Genomic DNA, 24,458 nt, shown 5'->3' with positions numbered 1-24,458 from the left:
AGTGCCAAATCCCAAACACAATTACATCCTGTGATTAACAGATCCTCCGTGCGGTTAGCCTAGTAGCTGTGCGCTGAACAACCATATGCGTGGGGAAGGAGTGTCTTAGGTTCGATTCTCGTCGGAGACGTGGAGGTCTCTCGAGGAGCTTAAGGATCTTCCTCAGCCATAGCCAAGTTAGCCGGTCTTGGGCACGGGCTGTAGGCCCCCCCCCCCCAGTTTAGCTGAGGTTTTTCATTCCACAAGCAGGAACCAGCCCTGTGAACACACACGGACTACAGCCATGAATACCTCCATTAGGGATGCAGTAGAGGAGTGGCATGCAGGCTGCATTATTTCACCGTGACTTCTCATTAGGAAGAGACCCCACCCGCCTGAATCAGGTGGAAGAGAGAGAGAGATTTTTTTTTTTTTTTTTTTTTTTTTTTTAGGCAACAATGACTATTTACATATTATAAGTATATATTTACAGAGAAAGAAAAAAACATTTTCCTTTCGGGTGTACAATAGAGATATAAATGAATATTCAAAATTAACAGTTCAGTTTCATTCTGAGTTATCATTCAGATGGAGCACATTGTCGTCGTCAATCCAGAAGAGGGTACCAGTTGGATTCCACTCCTCTAGGAATTTCGCGACAGTTCTTGTTTCTTTGAAGTGCTCAAGTTCCAATAGAAGCCTGCTTTTTAGTTTCCGACGGAGGATGTGCATGAGGGTTTGTGCAGCTTCAGTGAGCGATGGGTGCTGGTTACTTCTTGTCTGTTTTAGGTAAAAGCTGTAGATGACGGCCTTAGCGCAGATGAAGATGAAATTGCATGTTCTGTGTCTGTTTTCTTCTATGTGGACTAAATTCCAGTAGTCTTCTTGGCTGTGTGTGTAGTTACAGGTGCTAGAGGCGGTATTCAGGGCATAGGTGATTATCACTTTGTTTGCAGGGCAGGTCAGATATGTGTGTTCCAGGGTGCCTGAAACGTCACAGAATGGACACAGATCCGTTTCTCTTAGCTTAAATTTGTAGAGCTTTGAAGGAGTTGGTAAGATGTTATGCCATAATCTCCACTGTATTTCGGAATCTGGTTTGGCACATTTTGATTTATATGGCAGATCCCACTGAAAACTGTGTGGTATATGCAGCCTTGTAGATGAGAGTGTTAAGGCTGAATATAAGAATGGTGAGGATGGGGACACTGACATGAGGAAGTGGTATATTTTCTTGTAGTTGGAGGGATGAATTGGAAGTGAGGCTTCAGATTGTACAAGATGAAATATTGGCCCCGAGCAGTTTCTAGAAGGAATACGGATTTCCTGAGGTGTAGCGATATCTGGATAGGCTTTTATAATGGAGGCTTGCAACTGTTGATATTGTTTTTCAGTTTTTGGGTTATTCATTGGTAGGCTTGTGAATGCTTTCCACTTTAGGGTGTGGGTTAGGAGGTCTCCTATGACTCTTATTCCTGCCCAGTTCCATGTAGGGAAAAGAAAAGGCTGGCCAGTTGTGAGACTTGTGATGTTTTTGTTTGAAAATAGTGGTTCTGTAAGTACAGCTGACTCTGTTGATCCTGTGAGTGTGTGATGGAGTCCTGTGTTTTTCCATCGCTGTAGAGCATCTTTGTAAAAGGTAGGTAGTTTAGGAGGAGATGGTGCAGGACTGGCCATTCGGAGGATTGTGGAAAGTGTAAGTCCTCTGGTGGATGCTTTCGTGATGTAATCGAAGGTGGTTACATAAGTGTGATTGCATTGAAGTGTCTTTAGGAGGAGGATTATCCTGAAGGATCGAATCTTGTTTTCAAGGGAAATCAGGCCTTGACCTCCCTTGCTGAGTGACTTGCAGAGTTGAGGGTGTGTTGTCCAGTTAGTTTTGTTCCAGAGGAAACGTTTGATTTCCTTTTGAATGTGGTGGAGAAATTCTTCAGGAGGTGTGAGTACTTTGAGGGTATGCCATAAGACACTAGCAGCCATCTGGTTAACTATTAGTACTCTTCCTCTAAGTGAAGACATGGAACGAACGCTGTTCCATTTACCTAGCACCTGTTTGAAACGATTGTGCAGCTGCGTCCAGTTCAGTGTGTTATATATTTTGGTGTTGCCAAGGTGCACACCTAAGTATCATTGTCCTTCGCTTGACCAGGTACATTCGATCGGAGAATCATTTCTAGACTTCCATCTGCCTGACCACAAGCCTGTGGTTTTGGCAGAATTTAATTTGGCCCCTGAGGCTTGTGCATATAGTCTGTGTGCTTCCTCGGTTACTGTCATTTCTTCTTCATTTCGTACTATTACAGTGACGTCATCGGCATATGCTGATAAGGTAATTTTTTGATGTGGTTCTATTATTCTGGTTCGTTTGCAGATGATGGTGTCGTGTATTCTTTTTAAGAAGGGTTCTATGGCCAGTGTGTATAATTGACCAGAGAGGGGACATCCTTGCTTGATCCCTCGAGAGTATGACAAACTGCGAGTGAGCCTGTTGTTGATTTTTAAACAGAAGTGTGCATCTCTGTAAAGCAATTGCACTGTTTCAATGATGAGAGGACCATAGCCAAATGCCTTTAGAACTTCATAAAGGTATTCGTGCTCTACCCTGTCAAAAGCCTTCTCCTGATCAAGGCTGACGAGTGCTAGGTCTTCATGTTGGCTATTTGCGATGTGGATGAGGTCTCTTATTAAATGGAGGTTATCATGTATTGATCTTCCTGGGACAGAGTACGTTTGATGTTGGCCAATAACTTCAGGCAGTGTTGGCTTTATTCGGTTTGCTATAACTTTGGAAATTATTTTGCAATGGAAGAGAGAGAGAGAGAGAGAGATAGATAGATAGATAGATAGATAGATAGATAGATTACTGATGAGATCTAAAACCTCGATCCTCGCTTGCCATTGTTTACATACTGCCTGAGATAATTCTCTCAAGAATTCGAGAAATTCATTTTTCTTATTTCCAATCATTTTAATCTATACTAAAAAAAAAAAAATCAGCTAACGCCTATTTGTTCCCGTATAGGGAATAGGCGGGGCCGTTTACCCTATCTAACTACCATAATTAAAATCCCCAATAACAATCACCCTTTTCTTGTTCACTAACCCAAGTTGCTTATACATTTCTTCATCACCACCCTCCACATTCCCTGGCTTACAGCAACATCCAACTAAATATCTCTGCCTGTCAACCTCCACTTCACATCACACTGCCACTATTTTCCTCTTTCATGTCTACCTTATGTGGACATAATTTCCTTGCTTTATCAGCAACACTTCTCCTCACACCTCTGAATATCACGATGTTCTATTTCTATTCCAGTTTAGAATACCGTCCTTATTCAACTATATTTCACTTCATATGATTTTGGGGTGAATAAACTCGCCAATGAAACAATTTCATATCCCTTCTGATAATACTCCTGGCCTTTGTACATAAACACAGCAGTCCACTTTTAGTCTAAAATCAGTCCCACGCAAGCTACTTGTTGGTTGTGATTTTCCAACTAAACCTTTTCTTGTCCAATCACCTTTATTGCCACTTACCACATATATCTGCTGAGTCTCAACTACCCAACTTGCACCACAATCTATTTCATTTCTGTGATGACCATTCCCAATCATTACTGTTCCGATCATCCACTCTCCTTATGATGTCTCCCTTTCCATCAGGGCTCCCCCCTTTCCCTGTTCATCTTCATCATTCTCTTTGTCTCTCACGCTACTACTGTTTCAATTGTCAAGCACTTCAGTCTCTTCAATACCACTCTCCTGATCTTTCATATCACCACTTACTTCACAGATCTCTTGCGTACATCACACACACACACACACACACACACACACACACACACACACACACACACACACACACACACACACACACACACACACCACACACACACACACACCACACACACACACACACACACACACACACACACACACACACACACACACACACACACACACACACACACACATTTCCATCTAGCAACAGTTTCTCAAGTTCATTCACTCCAAAGCCATTTAAATGCAATCTGTCACATCTGTATAATTCAATTCCCTCCTCAAATACATGCCATACATCCACAAACTACACTCCCTTCTCCTCACACAGCTCTTTAGGCATGCGATTCTGGGTCTCCATCTCAACTCCTCATTGTCATACCTCGGCAATACACTGACAACCTTTCTCACTAAACTGTTATCGTTCACTCTCGTCCATAACCCATGATATTCGCCCTTACATTCTCCTTATGTCCCCATAACCACCACCAGCTGATTCTCTTGCTAATGCCCAAAGCATGAATTATCTTTCTAATTTTTCCTCTCGGATAGCAGACCTTATTCAGGGCCACCCCTAAGAATTTTGCCGCCCCATGCAGTAGCATATTTTTCCGCCCCTTCTCCCTTATTTTTCGTATAGTTTATGTCAACTTTGCCGCCCCGTGCAAATGCATGGCTTGCACTCAGTAGAGCCGGCCCTGACCTTATTGATTCTTCCTCTTGGACAGCAGACCTTATTGACTCATTAACCAATTCTCTAACAATGGGGTTTTCATACACTGCTATTCTCAAATTATTTGTCACCCATTTTTTAAATTTTTTCTTTCTTTCTCTTCTTTTGCATGCTTTCATTTGTTTTCACTAAACGTCCAATATCACTCTGCATATTCCTCATTTCATTTGAATAACTTTCTTCAAATCTCTGTTGCTTCCATAGTCTCGCAATCTCTCATTCTGCAGCACTTTACTTCTTTTTTTTTCTAATTAATGCTTCCTTTGCTCCCGTATCACTTACTTTAACTTCTTCATTCTTGATTTATTTCACTCTCTCAGTCTGAGTAGCTTTCGTTCTGTTTCTTTCATTTACGCTAACTTTCAGTCTGTTTTGCATTCGTTAACGTAGTCTAACAAAATATCGCACTTTCTAGACATCCATACGTCTCACCTGCTGTCCAGTCGCTTCACAAGTACATATTTCATATTTTGCATTTGTTGCACTCACGACATCAAACAATTTTCGCAAAATCCATATCGTGAATGCAGTGGTGTAGCTAGAGCTTTTGTCGCCCTGGGTAATCCTAAGTTTCCCGCCCCTCTCAATATACATCAAAAAATACTACAAAAAGTCAAAACGATGTAGAGGGAAATAAATTAAAACACTATGTTTATTTTTGAAGTAAAACTTTAATTTCAACATTCTAAAATGTTATTTTCTTGCTTTTCTGTTAACAAAATCGTCGATGATATTAGCGAAGTCTATTTCATAGTAATGTAGGTAATTCTTAATCAATTTCATTTAGAAAAACTCCTCTCACATCTAGCAACATTTACAGCAATTGTGAGGAAAATTCGCAGTATTATAATATTTGGAACTGAGTTCTCAAGACTGTATTTTAGAATTAACTGCAAAAGTTCAAAACGGTTCAAAGTGCCTCCCCCTTCCCTAGCTACACCTCTGCGTTAATGGCATTTCATTTTTCCACAGTTCGCAGCTTGGCTAGATTTCGTGCATACCACCATTGTGTCCATTGAAAGCAAGATTCAAAACTTCATAAAAAAAAGTTAATAAGAAATCCACAAGGCAAATAATCATGCAGACACAGTAGTTATCAAAAATAAATAATAGTATACTAAAATGCAAAAAATATTGCCAATTATTACATACAATAGTACTCATATTTTCGGTAGCTTTTTACCGACATTAAGCACTTTGCGGCCATCTAGTGATCTCCGGCTTTTCTGCAAGACTTTGAGCATTTGAAATAATTTTCTAGATATCTCCAATTAATATAAATTTTGAACACTTGGTTAGTAGAAGAATAACAAGGAGTAAACATGGAAATGCATTAAAGCGTGGTTAGTAAGTTAGCGAGAACTATTTTTTGCTTTGAGAGTGGTTAATGGGTTGACAGAATCTTTTGCGATTCTGTCAACAGATTCTTGTTGGTTTATATTGGTGAACACTTTTAATTAGAAGTATGATGGAGATTGTGTGAATAGTTTGGTTCTTTCTTCCATGATGAATCTTTGGACTCCATGGAAGTTCCTGTCCAATAATAACAGTAATCCCTAAACTGTCAGCTAAAAATCAATCAGCTAATGCCTTTTTATTCCCGCATACGGGAGTAGGCGAGGCCATTTAGCCCTATCTAACTTTTGGAGACTGAGTGGGCAGTTCAATCTCCACTGGTACCCAATCAGAGATAGATTCCCCAAGGCTATCGCTAATTAAGCGGTACGCAGTGAAGAGAGACGGCGCAAATGTACCGCCATCTCGTGGTCCCTCACCCTAACACAATATATTTAATGTCTGAAATAATGTGGGGTCTACGGTCGATTCTCTTGAGTTTACAGGACGAAAAATCCGAGTTTCCGGGAGGAAAAAAACTGCTTGCCCGTGCCAGAGATCGACTAACTCGGGAACCGGTCGAAAAAAGGCTTAGAAAAATTTCCTCTAGTCGCCGACTAGATTCGACACCAAGTCTTCCTTCGTTAGGCCAAGCGCCATGGTATGCAAAAAACTGTCTAGCTAATGAAATAAAGTAGGATCTTTTGATGCATTATCATAATTGGCAATGTTACAAATTATTAGAGAATCAGGCTTTATTTATACAAAAACGATTTTATCACGACATGAGTGGAATTCTCACAATTTGTAAATATGGCTGTACCCAGACTATGGAGTACATATTTGTATAGATATTTCTTCATTTTTCTCACAATAATTTCCCTTTTTATTCTTATATTTGTTAATGTATTCACCAAATACATTTAAAAAATGTATTTAGGATCATTGTAGCAACAAACCCAATGACAGGATATCTTATGTAATAGTTTTTTAGTTCCTCAGCTAGCATATCCCAGGCCACCTGTTCCTAATGCAGGTAACATAGGAAATAAAATTGTAATATTCTATCATTATTATTCTTTGTTACTAATTTTATCTGATTTCCATGAATAAATTGATTAATTTGGCTCTAGTCAAATGCATTCCCTGATTTGAATGTTTAAAGCTATCAATATTCAATGTTACCTCTTCTTGATTTTTTAACGTCTCTACTATGACATGTTTACATGTTCACTAAAATGTAGATGTGAAGTTAGAAGAACATGGATAAGTTCTAGTCATCAATTTTCTCCATTAAAAGGTGATAATCCTCCACACATTCAGGCAAACTCATATCCAGATTAAATTTAATTTGTGGTTGCATCTCAAAGCTAGCTGTACTATTTAGCATTAAGCATGTAGTTCGTTACAGAACATCAAGTGTAGCCATAATTTTAAATAGAGATATAGACTAAATGTATAGAATATCTTTTTATATTTCTAGTCCTTTTATCATATAAATAATATAATTATAGTTTGTTGTTAATAGCAAGAAAAATGAACAAACTTTCGTACTGAAATATATGGCTTTTTTTATTTTTTATTTTAAAATAAAATGTCACTGATGTGTATGGAAAATGGTTACAATCAGTTATTTTTGTAAATATTGTATAAGCATATTGTAAATACTGTATATAAAAAAAACAAATGCCAAAATCTTTTTTATTTTAAATATTTTTATTTATATTTTTTATACATTATTATGGTTAGTCAATTGTTCAAAGTTTATTTTTCACTTGGTCAGACTATAATAAATTTAGTTTAATCCTTTATCCAAGTGTGTGCAAACAAAGTTTGCGTCTGAAAGTATCTTCAGGACTGGGGCAAAGTGGTACAACACCAGGCAACTCCTTGTAAAGGTGGAGCAAGCTACCAACACCTATCTCTGTATCTTCCATAATGTAATGCAAAACACATCTCCTTGCAGATATGTATAATGTTATGCATTAAGGGAAGGGCCACAACCCAGACTAGTTTCGACCTTTATTGAGGTCTCTTCAGTGGGAGTCAGGCCCAAGTGGGGATACCAAGCAGAAGCATTAGCAAGGTCATCTCCTCCTATAGGAGTTGCCAAACGGTGTGCCACCTTTTTATTAAATTACTCTGGATTTATAGAAAGATGTTGAAAGTTTATTTTTCACTTGGTCAGACTATAATAAATTTAGTTTAATCCTTTATCCAAGTGTGTGCAAACAAAGTTTGCGCCTGAAAGTATCTTCAGGACTGGGGTAAAGTGGTACAACACCGGGCAACTCCTTGAAAAGGTGGAGCAAGCTACCAACACTCCTATCTCAGTATCTCCCATAATGCAAAACACATCTCCTTGTGGTTATGTATAATGTTATGCATTAAGGGAAGGGCCACAACCCAGACTAGTTTCGACCTTTATTGAGGTCTCTTCACTTTACCCCAGTCCTGAAGATACTTTCAGGTGCAAACTTTGTTTGCACACACTTGGATAAAGGATTAAACTAAATTTATTATAGTCAACTGTTCATTTTTTTGTTTTCGCACAATTTTACTTTGAAGATATTACTTTCATAAAACAATTATTTTATAAAATAATTGCAAAGGTATTATTATTATTTCAGTAACTTCCATGGAGTCAATAGACTTATCTTGGGAGGTCCACTCAACCAGCAACATGTCCATCATAACGAACTTTGAAGTACTTTATGCTCCCTGCATTCACAGTGCACTCCGGCAATGCATTACACTCACCAAGAACTCTCCATGTGAAAAATCTGCTCCTCACACGCTTCTTCACCATATTTTTATACAACTTCCAGGGATGGCCTCTTGTTCTTCCCATCTTAACATCCACTCTTTTTATACTTCCTTCTGTATTAATCTGGCAGAATCCCTTAATTAACTTGAAGGTCTCTATTATATCTCCTCTTTTCTTTTTATCCTCCAAACTCTGTAATCCACATTCACTCAAATGCTTTCATGACCAATATTCCAGAATGCTAATATCATTTTGGTTATTCATCTTTGGACCCACTCTAGTGTTTCTATATCATAATGGAAACCTGGTGACCAAATCTGAGCACAGTAATCCACATGAGGTTGGACCAGTGCCTTATACGTATCAGTGTACTTTTCATCATAGCAGTAATACGATGTGCAGTCTTTGCAACTCTTGCATTGTGCCCTTGTAACTTTAGTAACATGTTTACCATCACCCCAAGATCCCGAATCTCATCCATTTCCTGAAGTACAGTTCCACCAATATAGTATGTAGTCTTATATCTCTATACCCAAAAGTATAAAGCCTTGCATTTATTAATATTAAAACAATAAACTCACTCGTCTGTCCAAGCTAAAAGTCTATTCAGATCTTTCTGTAGAGAATTACCATCAGCAATGCTCCTGATAATTCTACCTAACATTGCATCATCAGCAAACATCTGAAGATTCCCAGTCAATGCACATGAAATACTATTAACAATAAGTTAAACAGTAGGAGCCCAAAAACAGAACCTTGAGGCATGCCACTGGTCACCCTCCTTTTCTGAGACACTGCCCCATCATACACAGCTTGCTGTTATTTTTGAGAAAGCCAATCTTCAATACATCTAACCAATCTGTTATGTAATCCAATTGTCTGAAGCTTATACACTAATCTGTCATGTGGTAATCTATCAAATGTCTTTGCAAAGTACAAAAAAAACCACTATATATGAATCTTCCTAATACAACACATTCATCACCTTATTATAAAATGTAAGCACATTGCTAAAACGAAACGTGCCTCTCAAAAACTCATGTCAATCATCATAGAGAATCTTATGTCCATCCAATCTTGTGTTCTATTTCTAACCAATTTTTTCGACACTTTGATTATGAATGCAGATATACGAGGGGGGGGGGAATGAAAAGTTCTGATAAGCACCTAGAACAAAAATAATAAGGTGATGAATGTGTTATAACCTCAAGAAAGAACATATATTAAAACCCTTTAACCCCATGTTTCTTCAAATTGTAATACTTGTTCTTTTTCTTTTAGGATGTATAAGAAGACATGTCAGAGATTTTGACGAAATTCGATGACATAGAGGCCATCATCTAGTTTTTTGTACTGCAAGAAATGTCTACAACTGAGATTCACTAAACTTTGTGTGAGACTTTAGGGGACTGTGCTCCAGCATATCCAACAGTTACCAGATGGATGCCAAGTTTAAAACTGGACATCCTGAGAAAACAGATGCCCTCCAAGCCAGTAAGACCTTCCATAGCGATCACACCTGAAAACATCGATGCAGTGTGTGCATGAACCTTGATGATAGGTGAATACCAGCCAGAAACATGAAAAGAGTCTCGGGATATCCAGGGAATGAGTTGGAGTCATCATCCACCAGCATCTAGACATGCAGAAGCCCTCAACGAAGTAGGTCCCCAAATGTTTGAATGCCAACCAAAAGAGAGAACGTGTGCTGTCATCTCAAGGGATTTTGGGTAATTTTTAGAAATCAGATAATTTTTGGCTTGTACTGTGACTGATGATGAAACGTGGCTTCATCCCTATGACCCAGAGATCAAACAACAGTCAGTGTAGTGGAGACACAAGGTTCTCCATGGCCAAAGAAGTTTCGAGCTCAAAAGTCAGCAGGGAAAGTTCTTGCTATTGTTTTTTGGGATATGAATGGTGTAACCCTTACCAAGTACCTCAAAAAAAAGGAAAAACTATTACAGCAGCAGTTTATTCAACAGCTCTGAAGGAATTGAGGGAGGTACCAAAGGAAAAATGCTGCAAGAAACTGAGCAGAGGTGTGTTGCTAAAGGACAATGCACCTGCTTACACTGTTCATGAAACCCAACAGACAGTACACAACTTTGGCTTTGGTGTCTGCCTTCATTTAAGGCTTTTGTGCTGGCCTTGTGTCAGCATCCATTCTCAACTTCTAAGGATGCGAGCGCATCCTTGAGAATGAATGCTGAATGGCTAAATTTTTTTCTCATAATGGTACATGATTGAAATGGATTGCTGTTGGATGTTGTGTGTACAAGTAACATGAGTGAATTCAGAAACAGGTATGACAGCTGGTGCAAATAGTATGGTCCCCTTAATGAGTTCCTGACTCTCTGAGGTCTCTCTCTTAATAATAATGCATTTATAATTGTATATACATTATATAACTATTCAAAATTTGTACTTTTGCCAACTTTGTATAACTAACAGGCACTGCACATATCTGAAATAAATAAATACAACAATCAAATCTTAATGCTAACTGAAACCTGAAATAGATGGAAATACTTTGAGGTTTTGCTTAAGTTTTGAATTTTGATTTTTTTTATTTTTGGTGACATTATTTACAGTTTATAAATTATTTCAATATTTTTAGGAACAACTTGGATGGAAGAGATTGTATCTCTTATCTACAATGATGGTGACACTAAAAAGGTAGAAAATATCTTACTGAATGATCGAGTTGAACACTTGGAGGTTGGGAGACCAATTAGGCATTTACAGTATTTGAAACGAAAAAAATCTCCAAGATTAATGGCTACACATCTACCATTCTCAATTATTCCAAAGCAACTGCAGCAGGCCAAATGTAAGGTATATACATATATATATATGTGTGTGTGTGTGTGTGTGTATATATATATACATACATACACATATTTTAAGCTAATTATGTGATTCATAAAAAAAAAAAGAAAGAAAAAAGCAGACAAATCTTAAAATAAAAAAAATGCAAATTTGAGACTAGTATTTAAAAAATGTTTATAGGAATCAAAAACTGTCACTGTAAAGGTGTCAGTTGGACTTTTTTTTATTAATAGCAAATTAATGGAAAATCCATTCTAAATTATTATTATTAAAAAAAAATGCATATGAGTGCACATTCTGTTTAAAAATTATTTTATGGTGCGACATATTAAGGGATCAGTGCTTTGCTATACTCCCGAATATATATTTTTGTCACTAATCTTTTTTACTTCTCATAGTCCCTAATAGGACCTAATAGAAATCAGAGTATGAGGAAAGATTGAGAAGATGTAATTTGCAGAGTCTAGTGGACATGAGGAAGAGGGAAGATATGATAGAGACCTATAAGTTGATGAGTTGTGTGTGTGTGTGTGTGTGTGTGTGTGTGTGTGTGTGTGTGTGTGTGTGTGTGTGTGTGTGTGTGTGTGTGATAAAAGGACCTCCCAGATGAGTCTTTGACTCCATGAGGTCTTGGGGTAATAATAATAATAATAATATAATAATAATTATTTCTAATATAACAATTAGAAGTGGTTTTGCTGATTGACTTTACTCACCCAAAAAACTGTGGGTGATTAAATGAAACATGATTAGATGATAGACTGATAGGAATATAAATGGAAAGGACATGATGTTTTTTGTGAGGATATTAAGGACAAGAAGGAAGGGGAAGTACTGCTGATGATAACAGGGGAACAAAGTGGAGATGCAAGTGAGAAATAGTGACAGGAAGTATGGAGTGGTGATGAAGAAATGCATAAACAACTTGGTTAGTTGATAATATTAGGTTACGTTAACTTATTGTAGTTTTTGTTTTAAACAGATGTGTGATTGACTGTTATTTAATTGTAAGTAAACCTTGTATTTTTTTTTATATTAAATACAATATAGTCAGCATGGCTCCAATGCCTGGTTGAATAATGGGGACAAAGACCATGTTGTTCGGGTGATTTGAATTTTTCAGGATTTTGTGCAGTGCAGTGTGTGTGAAATGTATTTGTCAAGAAAATTAAAGGATATGTGGAAGGAAATTGAAACTGGAGAAAGAGTGTGTATTAAATGTTTCAAAAGTGAGTGCCTATTAAGTTATCAGAACGCAGCAAATATTAATACTTTGTATAATGCAGCATCTGAATGCTTTTGGTGTTAAATATCTAGAGAGCTTTGTTCGCTGAGCATGCTCAAGTGCAAATTCAGTAAAACTTAAGCAATTAGGGTAGGAAAAAAGCAGGAGAGTTTGTGTGAAGGTACCCATGAGGCGAATGAGTGTGAGAATGACCAAGTGCAGAATCTGGTTTCTCATACAAAAATAATCAATGGGGTCATCGATTCAGGAAGTAAAGGTGGATGGGGCCTAAGGGGATGCTGAAGTTTCTATACACTAATATTAGAAGTATCAAGAACAAGAGGAAGGAGTTTTTGGCATTGGTTAGTGCAGCCTTGCTAAAAGTTATAGGCACTTAAAGGACTTAAACTATGGAGATATAGACTGGAAGGAAGAATGATCACATGGCAGAAAGAAAAAAAAAATAAATTGATACACCTACTTAGAGATTATTACTTCAGGCAACATGTGTTAGAGGGGACTAGCAGAGTGCGAGTATTGGACCTGGTCATAGGATCAGAAGAGCTATCCATAACCAAGTTGGCCACGTTGCCTCCAGTTGGCAAAAGTGACCATGCCCCCGTGACTTGCGAGATTGTAAAACATAAGGAATATTCTGTCAGTGGAACTACTAGGCAGGTGATTATGACAAGCTTAGGAAGAAGCTTAAATCTGTGCCATGGCATAAAACACTGCAAGGTAAAGATGTTAGTTGTGCATGGGATATAGTTAAGAGTCATCTAGAGAAAGCAGTATTAAATTGTGTACCTTGGGTAAGGAGAGTTAATCAGGTAGGAGTTAGATGGATGAATAATATCATTAAGCATGAGCTACAGAAGAAAATGTTGTGGAGGGTATATAAGGAGAAAGGTGACCGCCAACCTCATGAACAGTACAAGGCTCAGGCAAGAAAGGAGACCAGCATGGCAAGTATGGCAAAATCAGATTACAATAAGAATCTAACTGAGCATGCCAAAAAATCCCAGAGAGTTCTTTAGTTATGTGGCAAGTAAGAGGAACAATGACCATGGAAGATTAACCTTAATGAGTGATGATGGTCACAAAGTTACAAAAGCGGATAAAATAGTTCAGTTATCGAGTGACCACTTTGCAAAGGTATTTCATCCAAGTGAGCTTACTGCTTTAACATATGTGGCACACACACTAATGTGGGAATGGAGGGGGGGGGATGAATTGGAAGTTCTTAGGATATTGCAGACTCTCAGTGTAAATACAGCTGTGGGATTAGATGGCATATCAGCTTGGGTTTTGCACGAATGTGCAAGGCTCTTTAATTTAAGTCTCAGCTCTGGTAGAGTTCCAAGGGAGTGGAAAGAGGGCAATATAATTACCTTGCATAAGAGAGGTTCTTAGACTGCAGTAGCAAATTATAGATCAATTAGCATCTCAGGTGTGGTGATAAAAGTACTGAAAAAATTGGTCAAGAAGAGAATTCAAGAATGGGCAGATAAAGATATGTACTGTATGAGGAGCAACATGGCTTTGTGAAGGATAGGTCATGCATTAGTAATTCACTAACTTTTTATAATAGAGTAATAGCTGAGTTGGATAAAGGAAATGGCTACATAATGATTCTGCTGGATTTTGCAAAGACATTTGATAGAATATCACATGGAACCCTGTTACATAAATTAGAACAAATGGGGATGGATATGACATTGGTTATGTGGATAAGAGGACAGTTGCTGGATGTATATCAAAAAGTGGTATATGGATGGGCAAATCAAGGCAAAAATATATGACTATTGTTGTGCAGCAAGGTTCAGTACTGTTTACATCATAAATGATATAGGAAATAACGGAGATATTCAGTCATTTGCTGATGATGCGAAATTAGGTAGAATAATAGATAATCAGTGATCTGGAGAGCTTGCAGGATGATTTAAATAGGATGTCAGTATGGACATAAGATAATGGGAAAAAGATAAAGTTATGCATTTTGGAATAAATAGATTACAATCTGTGTACCACATTGATGGAGCTATACTCCAAGAAATAGATGAAAATAATATTACTTGGCTGTTGAAGAGCACACTAACAAGTAGAGATAAGGAAGTTGTTTATCCCACTTTATAAGAACTTGATATAAATTAAAGATACCAAGAAATTATATACTTGGTTTAATCGTTTATCCAAGTGTAAGCAAACAAGTTTGTACCTGAACTATTTTCAGGACTGGGACAACTCGTATAAGGAAGATAATAACTTCACAAGTACGAGTTGTCCCAGTCCTGAAAATAGTTCAGGTGCAAACTTGTTTGCTTACACTTTGATAAAGGATTAAACCAAGTATATAATTTCTTGGTATCTTTAATTTATAGTATAACCAAATGGAAAAACTTATAACAAGGCCTTAATATGTCCACATCTGGATTGTGTTAAAGTCTGGTCTCCTGGGTTTCTTGGGAATGAGGAAGCAGTGGAGAAGATTCAGAGGTGAGTGACCAAAGTGGTAAGTGGCCTGTTGAATGTTCCATATGAGGATAGATTGAGGATGTGTGGATTGCAAAAGTTAGTTGATAGGAGAAAAAGATGGGATTTCATCGAAACACTTAAGTTGCTTTAAAGGGTTTTATAGGATTCATGCAGGGGAAATGTTTCAGCACTTTAGTAGCGGTTCAGAACAAGAAGTCATCCCTGTAAGTTGGGTAAAAGTGTGGTTAGTATGAGTGTTAGGACTAATTTTTCACTTGGAATATGGTGAATGAATAGAATAGATTGCCACAGTCAGTTCTTAATACTTTGTCTGCTAATGGGGGGTCAAGGAGAGGTGTGGTGAGTGTGTGGTTAATTTGGGTCCCCTGCAATAAATTTTCAGACTCCATGGAGGTGCCCACACAATAATAATAATGGTAACAATCAGTTCCTGGAGTACACAGAGAGCAGACCAGGAAGTTAAGTCATTTGGTGAGGATAGCAAAAGCATAGTATGAGCAGAAATCAGCAAGTCAGGCACAACACAAGTCTTACAGTTTTTTGGTCAAGTAACAAGTAGAAATAAGAATGATTATGGTAAGATGATGTTAATGGACAAAGACATTAGACTAGCAGCTGCTGTAAAGGATGCAGTTGAGGTATTCAGGGAACAGTACATAAGGATGCATCATCCTCATGTGAAACAATTAGAAGATCAACTTTAGTGGAAACAGAGAATGGCTTAACTGCCAGTGAGTTGGAAATCTATGAGAAATTAAGTAAGCCTTCTGTCAATAAGGCAATAGGATTTGATGACATATAAATACATGTTTTAAGGGAATGTTCCAGGGAGTTAGTGTTAGCTTTATCATACTTGTTTAATAAGAATCCAATAACAGCACATGTCCCAAGGGAGTGGAAAGAAGGTAAAATTGTTCCTCTGCACAAAAGCAGTGATAAGACTAAGACTACAAATTATAGGATGATTTCTATATGTGCAGTTGTGGGTAAAGTGTTAAAGAGGTTGGCGAGCACTAGGATACAGAAATGGATTGAAAATAGCAGTATTCTCTGTGATTGTCAGCATGAGTTTGCTAAAAGGAAGTCATGTTTTACAAATCTGTTTGTGTACTATAACAAGGTAACAAATATAGTAGATAAGGGTATAAATTATATATTTAATTTAATCCTTTATCCAAGTGTATGCAAACCAAGTTTGCACCTGATGTATCTTCAAGACTGGGACAACTCATGATAAAGGTGGGCAAAGCTTCACATCACTTGCCTTAGTATCCCATAATGCAAAGCACATCTCCTTGCAGACATGTATAATTCTGGGTAGTGATCTTTATTGTGGTCTCTTCAGTGGGAGCCAGACCCAGAGGTGATGCCAAGGTTGAAGCAATGCAGATCATATTTGCCATTATACATGTCTGCAAGGAAATGTTCTTTGCATTATGGGATACTAATGCAAGTGATGTGAAGCTTTGTCCCTTTACCATGAGTTGCCCCAGTCCCGAAGATACTTCAGGCGCAAACTTGGTTTGCTTACACTTGGATAAAGGATTAAACTAAATATATTTTCCATGAGTTTCCCCAGTCCTGAAAATACTTCAGGTACAAACTTGGTTTGCTTACACTTGGATAAAGGATTAAACTAAAAATATATAATTTATAGGCTAACCAAGTGGAAAAAATTTCCAGCATCCAGTAGATAAGGGATATGCATATAAAGTGATATACTTAGATTTTGCAAAAGCTTTTGATAGATTGCTACACACCAAGTTGGTAATTAAATGGGAGGAGATGGAATTGTATGCTAGATTTAGTGAAACATGGCTGACGGAAGATGATATAGTTAGTGGGATAGAATGTGTAGGTTATAGTATGTTTAGGAGGGACAGAGAGAATAAAATTGGGGGAGGGGTGTTATTGATGATAGCTGATGAACTGCAGCCAAGGAGAATTGAAGTATTGCAGGATAGTGAAAGGAGCTCATTTGAGGCTATTTGGTGTGAGATTGATACTGGCAGAATAAAATATACAGTTGGGTGCTGCTATAGACCAGGTGATGGAATAGATGGTGGAGATGGTATGCATAAACAAATTGATGAAATGAGTGAAAGGAGAGTAATTATTATGGGGGATTTCAACTATGGTAACATTGATTGGAAGGAGGAGAGGACACATGTGAGGAAGGAAATGGATTTTATTCAATTATTAAGGGATAACTATCTGAAACAGCATATAATTGAAAATACTAGGGGTGTGAGAGTGCTTGACCTGGTAATAGTATCTGAGAATTTGACTGTAATGAATATGACCATGTTGCCACCTATTGGTGAGAGTGATCATAAGGTCTTGACCTGGGAGGTGGCTAAAGGTGTGAAATTTGTGATTAAGACAGGGTATATGTGGAATACCGTGCTGGCAAGTATGACAAGCTTAGGAGATTGCTTGGATCAGTGCCATGGCATGTACAACTGCAAGGGCTGGACGTCGATAGAGCATGGGAAGTGATCAAAGAGCATTTACAGGAGGTTATGGCTGATTGTATACCTAAGGTCCGAATAGTGAAACAAGGAGGGGTTAAATGGATGAATAACACCATTAAGCTTGAGCTGCAAAAAAAGAAACAACTATGGAGGGAATTTAAAGAAAGGGGTGACCTGCAGGCACACGAACAGTATAAAGTACAGGCCAGAAGGGTAACGAGTGTGGTAAAAACAGCAAAAGCCGATTATGAAAGGAAACTAGCTATGCAAGCAAAAGAGAATCCCAAACAGTTCTTTCAATATGCTGCAAGCAAAAAAAAAAACTGTACAAGGCAAAATGATTTTAAGGAATGACGATGGTAAAGAGTTCACTGAACCAGTCGATATAGTGGAGTTACTGAGCGCGCACTTTGCAAAAGTATATCATCCAGGTGGTGACGTTGAAAAAATGAAGGAACTATTAGTTTATATGGGAATTGTGATGAATGAAGTGGAGGTGAATAGTCTATTACAGAACCTTAATGTGAATACATCTGTGGGATTGGATGGTATTCCGGCACGGGTCTCGCATGAAGCAGCTAAGGAATTATCAGTGCCCTTGACCATGTTGTTTAATCTGAGTCTCAGGTCTGGCTTAGTCCTTTCACTGCATAAAGGAGGATCCAAGACTATGGTTGCAAATTACCGACCGATCAGCATATCAGGAGTCGTTGTCAAGGTCTTGGAGAAAGTAGTCAAGGGAAAAATACAGGAATGGATTGATGAAAATGAGATACTGTACAGAGGACAGCATGGTTTTGTGAAGGGTAGATCATGCCTCAGTAACTTGCTCAAGTTTTATAACAAGGTGACGGCTGAACTGGATAAGGGAAATGGGTTTACAGTGATACTGCTGGACGTGGCAAAGGCGTTTGACAGGATACCACATGGAATTCTAATCCGTAAACTACAACATATGGGAATGGATATAGGGTTGGTGAGATGGATAGCTGGGTGGTTGATGGAGAGATATCAAAGAGTAGTTTATTCAGGAGTAGAGTCCAAAAAACAGCCTGTGACTAGTGGTGTGCCACAGGGTTCTATTCTTGGACCACTGCTGTTTAATCTGTTCATTAACGATATAGGGAAGGGTCTAAGTGGGACAGTTCATTTGTTCGCTGATGATGCAAAGTTGGGTAGGGCGATAGTGAATGCAGAAGATGTCAAAGTCTTGCAAGATGACTTAGATAGATTGGAGTTCTGGACTAAGGAGAATGGATGTCAATTTAATGTGACAAAATGTAAGGTTATGCATTTTGGAGTGAAAAGATTAGCAGCAGTATACCACATTGGTGGAACTGTACTCCAAGAGATTGATGAGGCCAGGGACTTGGGAGTGTTGGTGGATAGGGAGATGAAGTTTAGGGGGCACATTGCGAAAGTAGCTAAATCAGCTCATCAACTCACTTGGTTGTTGAAAAATACCTTGACGAGCAGAGAAAAACAAGTTATTGTACCTCTGTACCGAGCCCTGATAAGACCTCATCTCAACTACTGTGCCCAGATTTGGTCACCTCGGTTCCTTCTTGATGGGGAGGAGGTTGAGAGGATCCAGAGGCGAGTGACTAAGATGATAGCAGGTCTATGGAATGAACCATATGAGAACAGGTTGAAGATTTGTGGGTTGCAGAAACTAGTTGATAGGCGGAAAAGGGGAGATATGATTGAGACATTCAAATTGCTAAAAGGATTCTATAGGATTGATTCAGATGATATTTTTGAGATCAGGACTGGTGGTGGGAGAACTAGGGGACACCCATGGAAGCTGGGGCAAGAGCGTGGTTAGCAGGGGTGTTAGAGCTGGGTTCTTTACTTTTAGAGTGGTAAATGAGTGGAATAAGCTGCCAGAGTCTGTTTTGGGTGCTATGACAGTGAGCGAGTTCAAGGCAAGGTATGATAGATACTGTGAGAATGTTGAACAGCTGTGTGAACATGATGTTTAGGGCCTCCCTCGATGAGTCTAAGGACTCCTGGAGTAGCCCGTGGTAATAATAATAATAATAATAATATATAATTTATAGTCTAACCAAGTGGGAAAAAACTTCCAACATCTTTCTCTAATCCAGAGTAATTTAATAATAAGGTGTGACACCTTTTGGCAACTCATATAGGTAAATATGACTTCTGCATTGCTTCAATTTTGGTATCACCTCTGGGTCTGGCTCTCACTGAGGAGACCTCAATAAAGGTTGAAACCGGTCTGGGTACTGACCCTTCCCATAATGCATAGCATTATACATGTCTGCAAGGAGATGTACTTTGAATTATGGGATACTAAGGCAAGTGATGAGAACTTATACCACCTTTTCCATGAGTTTCCCCAGTCCTGAAAATACTTCAGGTGCAAACTTGGTTTGCTTACACTTGGATAAAGGATTAAACTAAATATATAATTTATAGTCTAACCAAGTGGGAAAAAACTTCCAACATCTTTCTCTAATCCAGAGTAATTTAATAATAAGGTGTGACACCTTTTGGCAACTCATATAGGTAAATATGACTTCTGCATTGCTTCAATCTTGGTATCACCTCTGGGTCTGGCTCTCACTGAGGAGACCTCAATAAAGGTTGAAACCAGTCTGGGTACTGACCCTTCCCATAATGCATAGCATTATACATGTCTGCAAGGAGATGTACTTTGAATTATGGGATACTAAGGCAAGTGATGAGAACTTATACCACCTTTTCCATGAGTTTCCCCCAGTCCTGAAAATACTTCAGGTGCAAACTTGGTTTGCTTACACTTGGATAAAGGATTAAACTAAAAATATATAATTTATAGGCTAACCAAGTGGAAAAAATTTCCAGCATCCAGTAGATAAGGGATATGCATATAAAGTGATATACTTAGATTTTGCAAAAGCTTTTGATAGATTGCTACACACCAAGTTGGTAATTAAATGGGAGGAGATGGAATTGTATGCTAGATTAATGAGTTGGATAGATGATTGGCTGTCATAGGTGTCAGCAAGTTGTGTATCGGGTTGTGGGATCTCAAAATAAGAAAGTTACTAATGGTGTGGTGGAGGAGTCTGTTTTAGGGTACCATTGTTATTGAACTTTTATATTAATGATAATTTACTGGAGATATACAACTGTTTGCAGATGATGTAAACTAGGGGAGAGCGATGATGAATCAAGCAGATGCGTTGTTGTGGTCTTCCAGAAGGACTTAAATAGATTGTATGAGTGGGCAGGTAAGTGGAACTATCAGCTGAATTTGCCAAGAGTAAGGTTCTGAAATTTGTTAGCCGACAATGGAATGCAGAGTATATACACTTGGTTGGGAAATTTTGAAATAGGTTGAGGAGACAATATATATGGGAGTGACAGTCGATAAATACCTGAAGATCAGGGGTTACATTTAACAAGTATGATGTCATTACATCGGATTATAACAATGATGTGGAGGGCCTTGATGTGCAAAAATAAAAAGGTTATGGTTCCACTGTAAAAGGCCTTGATCAGGCTTCATATGAATTATTGTGTAGAAATATATTCTGGACAGATTTGATAACCTGGTTTTCAATGAGGATATGTCAGAAACAGGCCAGAGGGTGGTCTGAAAAGTTCTCGGCCTCGACCATAGATGGCAGCACTATTGGCAAGATTTTTTTTTTTTCTAAGTTGGTACATCTGTCATAAGCATCCATGTGAAATTACAAGTACATTCAAGTATAAAATAGTTTGTTTTATACAGCTGTCTGAAGCAAAAGTGTTGTCTGTATCCCTTGAAATAGATAAAATTGAGTATCGTGATCTCAGTATTGATCTGAGTTATAAAATTCTTTGTAAAAAAATGTTTAACGCCAAAAGAAATTCATTCGAAGTTCATAAAAGTTTATGGGCACTCTTCTCCTTTTTTTTGGCAATTAAGAAATGGGCTGCCGAGTTTAAACGTGGCTGTACCAGCCTAGAAGATGATCCACATGAAGGATGTCCAAAAAGTGTAACAGCACCAGAAATGATTGATCAAGTGCACAATATGGTATTGGATGACCGGTGAGTCAAAGTGTGTGAAATTGCTGAGACTATAGGCATTTCAAAAGAATGTGTAGAATATATTTTGCATGAAGAATTGCAAATGAAAAAGCTTTGCACAAGATGGGTGCCATGCTTGCTCACAGCAGATCAAAAACGCATGTGCATGAAAATCTCTGAACAATGCTTGGAGCATTTTAACAAGAATAAAACTGATTTTGTGCATCAATTTATTACTATGGATGAGACTTGGATTCATCATCACACACCAGAATTCAAACAGCAGTGAAAATAGTGGACAGAAGCTGGTTGTTCAATGCCAAAGAAGACAAAATTGGTTCCATCAGCAGGAAAGGTCTTGGCATCGGTGTTTTGGGATGCTAAAGGCATTTTTTGTTTATTAATTATCTTGAAAAGGGTAAAACAATAACTGGAGAATATTATTCTGATGTGATCTTTTAACCAGACTAGACAAAAAATTTGTGAGAAAAGACCTAGTTTGCAGAAGAAAAAATCATCTTTCATCAGGACAATGCACCTGTCCACAAAGGTGTTTTGGCAATGGGAAAATTAAGGGATCTGCACTATGAATTGTTGGAGCATCCACTCTATTCCCCAGATTTGACTCCTTCTGACTTATGTCTCTTCCCAAAACTAAAAATCTTCCTCGCTTGTTAACGTTTTTCTTCGAATGAAGAGGTGATTGCAGCTATAGAGGGGTATTTTGCAGATCTTACTGAGAACCACTACAGGGAAGGGATAATGGCACTGGAGTATCGCTGGAATAAATGTATTAGTCTTAAGGGAGATTATGTTGAAAAAGAAAAATAATTTTGAAATTATAAATTCATTTTTTTCATTGTTAGGCCGAGAACTTTTCAGTCCACCATCGTACGATTGAGACATGTGAGTCAGTCACGAGTTGTTACCAAGTTAATGAGGAAGAAATTTTTCATAGTCTTATTATGTTTTATAAAGTTTTCAGTCTTATTATGATTACACTTTTATTAATTTTTCAGGAAGTCCATTGTAATCTTCTGTCCTCTTCCTAATATGTTATGAAAAAGCACTTCTATGTTTATCTAGATCTTCATGCGAAATTATATTCTATCATTATTAAAATACTTAAGGAATAGAACAACATAGTTAAGGATATAAATTAAATTAAACTTTAATAAATATTTTCCGATATTTCGGCAACGTCACATTGCCATTTTCTAAAGGAACTTACAAAAGTTACATGCATGTAGGCCCTACAACACAGAAACTGGGAATGAAGAGATGAAGCTATTGTTCTCCTAACAGTCCTGATGGTGCCCTCTAGCAGGCTAATGCTCACCCTTTCATCTCTTCATTCACAGTTTCTGTGTTGTAGTGCCTACGTGCACGTAGCTTTTTTGTAAGTTCCTTTAGAAAATGGCATATATTGGCGAAATATTGGAAAATATTTATTAAAGTTTAATTTAATTTATATCCTTAACTACGTTGTTCTATTCCTTAAGTGTTTTAATAATATATTTCTATCATATCCTTAAATTCCCCAAATCTATTCTCAAAGATGATATTCCATACTCCTCATATCATTGTGATTACCCTATCTTCTTCAAGTCTAGGTCACCAAGCACAGCAATGCAGATGAAGTTTGATCAATGATTTATAGAGGGGAAAATTGGTTGCCCTTATTCCTGCTCATCATTCTTATTAAGTAATAATCCTTCATGTTTTTCTTTACTACTCTTTCAATGTATTAATTTTGATGCATTGTATTGATCTGAGTGATGGAATACACTGCAAGAGGTCCAGGAGTGTAGTGAAATCCCACTACTATAATACAGGCCAACCTCTACTTATGAACACCACCCAAGCTAATAAATTGACCTCAATTTATTTAACAAACGTGCAACATTTTATGATGCCTAAGGTTTACCAATGCATTAATAAGTTTAATAATATTTCTTATGAAAAATGAATACATTTAACTTACAAACACATTTCAAGGAATGTATTATGTTTGTAAGTTGGAGTTCACTAGTACTGTACACGACTTGTTATCTCTTTTAGTACAAAATGCTGATGATTACTATTACTAAGAGAAGAAGAAAAGCCACTTGCCATCCTTCTGTATGATTTTCCATATACAGTAATGGGGCACATCGGGATTACAACATTTTGGCCCAGTTAAGCAGCTGTCCCAATTATGCAAAGTTTCATGCTAATATTTAGAAAGATATAAAAAGACAATTAACATTTTACTGAGCAAGAAATCATTTATTCAAATTAATTACAATAGCAAAATATGCACATATTTAAATTTTCCTCATCAATATGAACAGAGATCTGTTATCCTTCAATTCTGTTAAATTCTGTTAAAACACAATACACAACATGTTAGAAAATATTTGATATTTAAACATTTAATTTATATAAGTTGGATTTAACATGGTCACATTGGAAAGTGTTTTGCACGTTTATCATATTGATGGGACTTCTCATTACTGTTTGCGTGCCACTTCTGCATTGTGCAGCGGCCTGAACTGACACAAAGTTTATACGCCATGTTAGTTTCATTCCTTTCAGTAGAATTTTATTGCTGCTTGTTTGTGTGCTGTTTTTGTGTCATGCTGGCAGTTGGTCTCACTGACACAATGTTTATGCTGCAGGTTAGTTGCAACTCTTTCAGTAGAATTTTATTTGAAGTTAGCATTTGTAATCTGTCTTAATGACATCAAAAATTTCAAATGCAATCGAACATACACTTATTTCATGTAATCAAAAATTTGGACAAATGTTAGGACAGTTGTCTAGTTAAAT

General features: G+C 37.6%; 1 protein-coding gene across 6 annotated transcripts in view; it reads left to right on the top strand.

The window, feature by feature from the left end:
* LOC150102597 (sulfotransferase 1B1-like) overlaps positions 1–24,458 on the top strand; it is a 213,354-nt gene that overhangs the window by 45,969 nt on the left and 142,927 nt on the right. For all 6 annotated transcript variants that reach the window (XR_016548926.1, XM_090399000.1, XM_090398998.1 and 3 more), the window contains exon 3: positions 11,221–11,438. Coding sequence is in view for 5 of the 6 variants with exons in the window: in XM_090399000.1 (XP_090255126.1) it covers positions 11,221–11,438 (218 nt within the window). In the remaining variant the exon portion in view is untranslated. The remainder of the gene's footprint in view (positions 1–11,220; positions 11,439–24,458) is intronic.

The sequence above is a fragment of the Typopeltis vanoorti genome, chromosome 10 (genome assembly GCF_054136105.1).
Source record: "Typopeltis vanoorti isolate ZY-2024b chromosome 10, IOZ_Tvanoo_1.0, whole genome shotgun sequence".
NCBI lineage: Eukaryota > Metazoa > Arthropoda > Arachnida > Uropygi > Thelyphonidae > Typopeltis > Typopeltis vanoorti.
The sequence above is the reverse complement of the archived record's forward strand: the minus strand, read 5'-3'. Positions and strand labels throughout refer to the sequence as shown.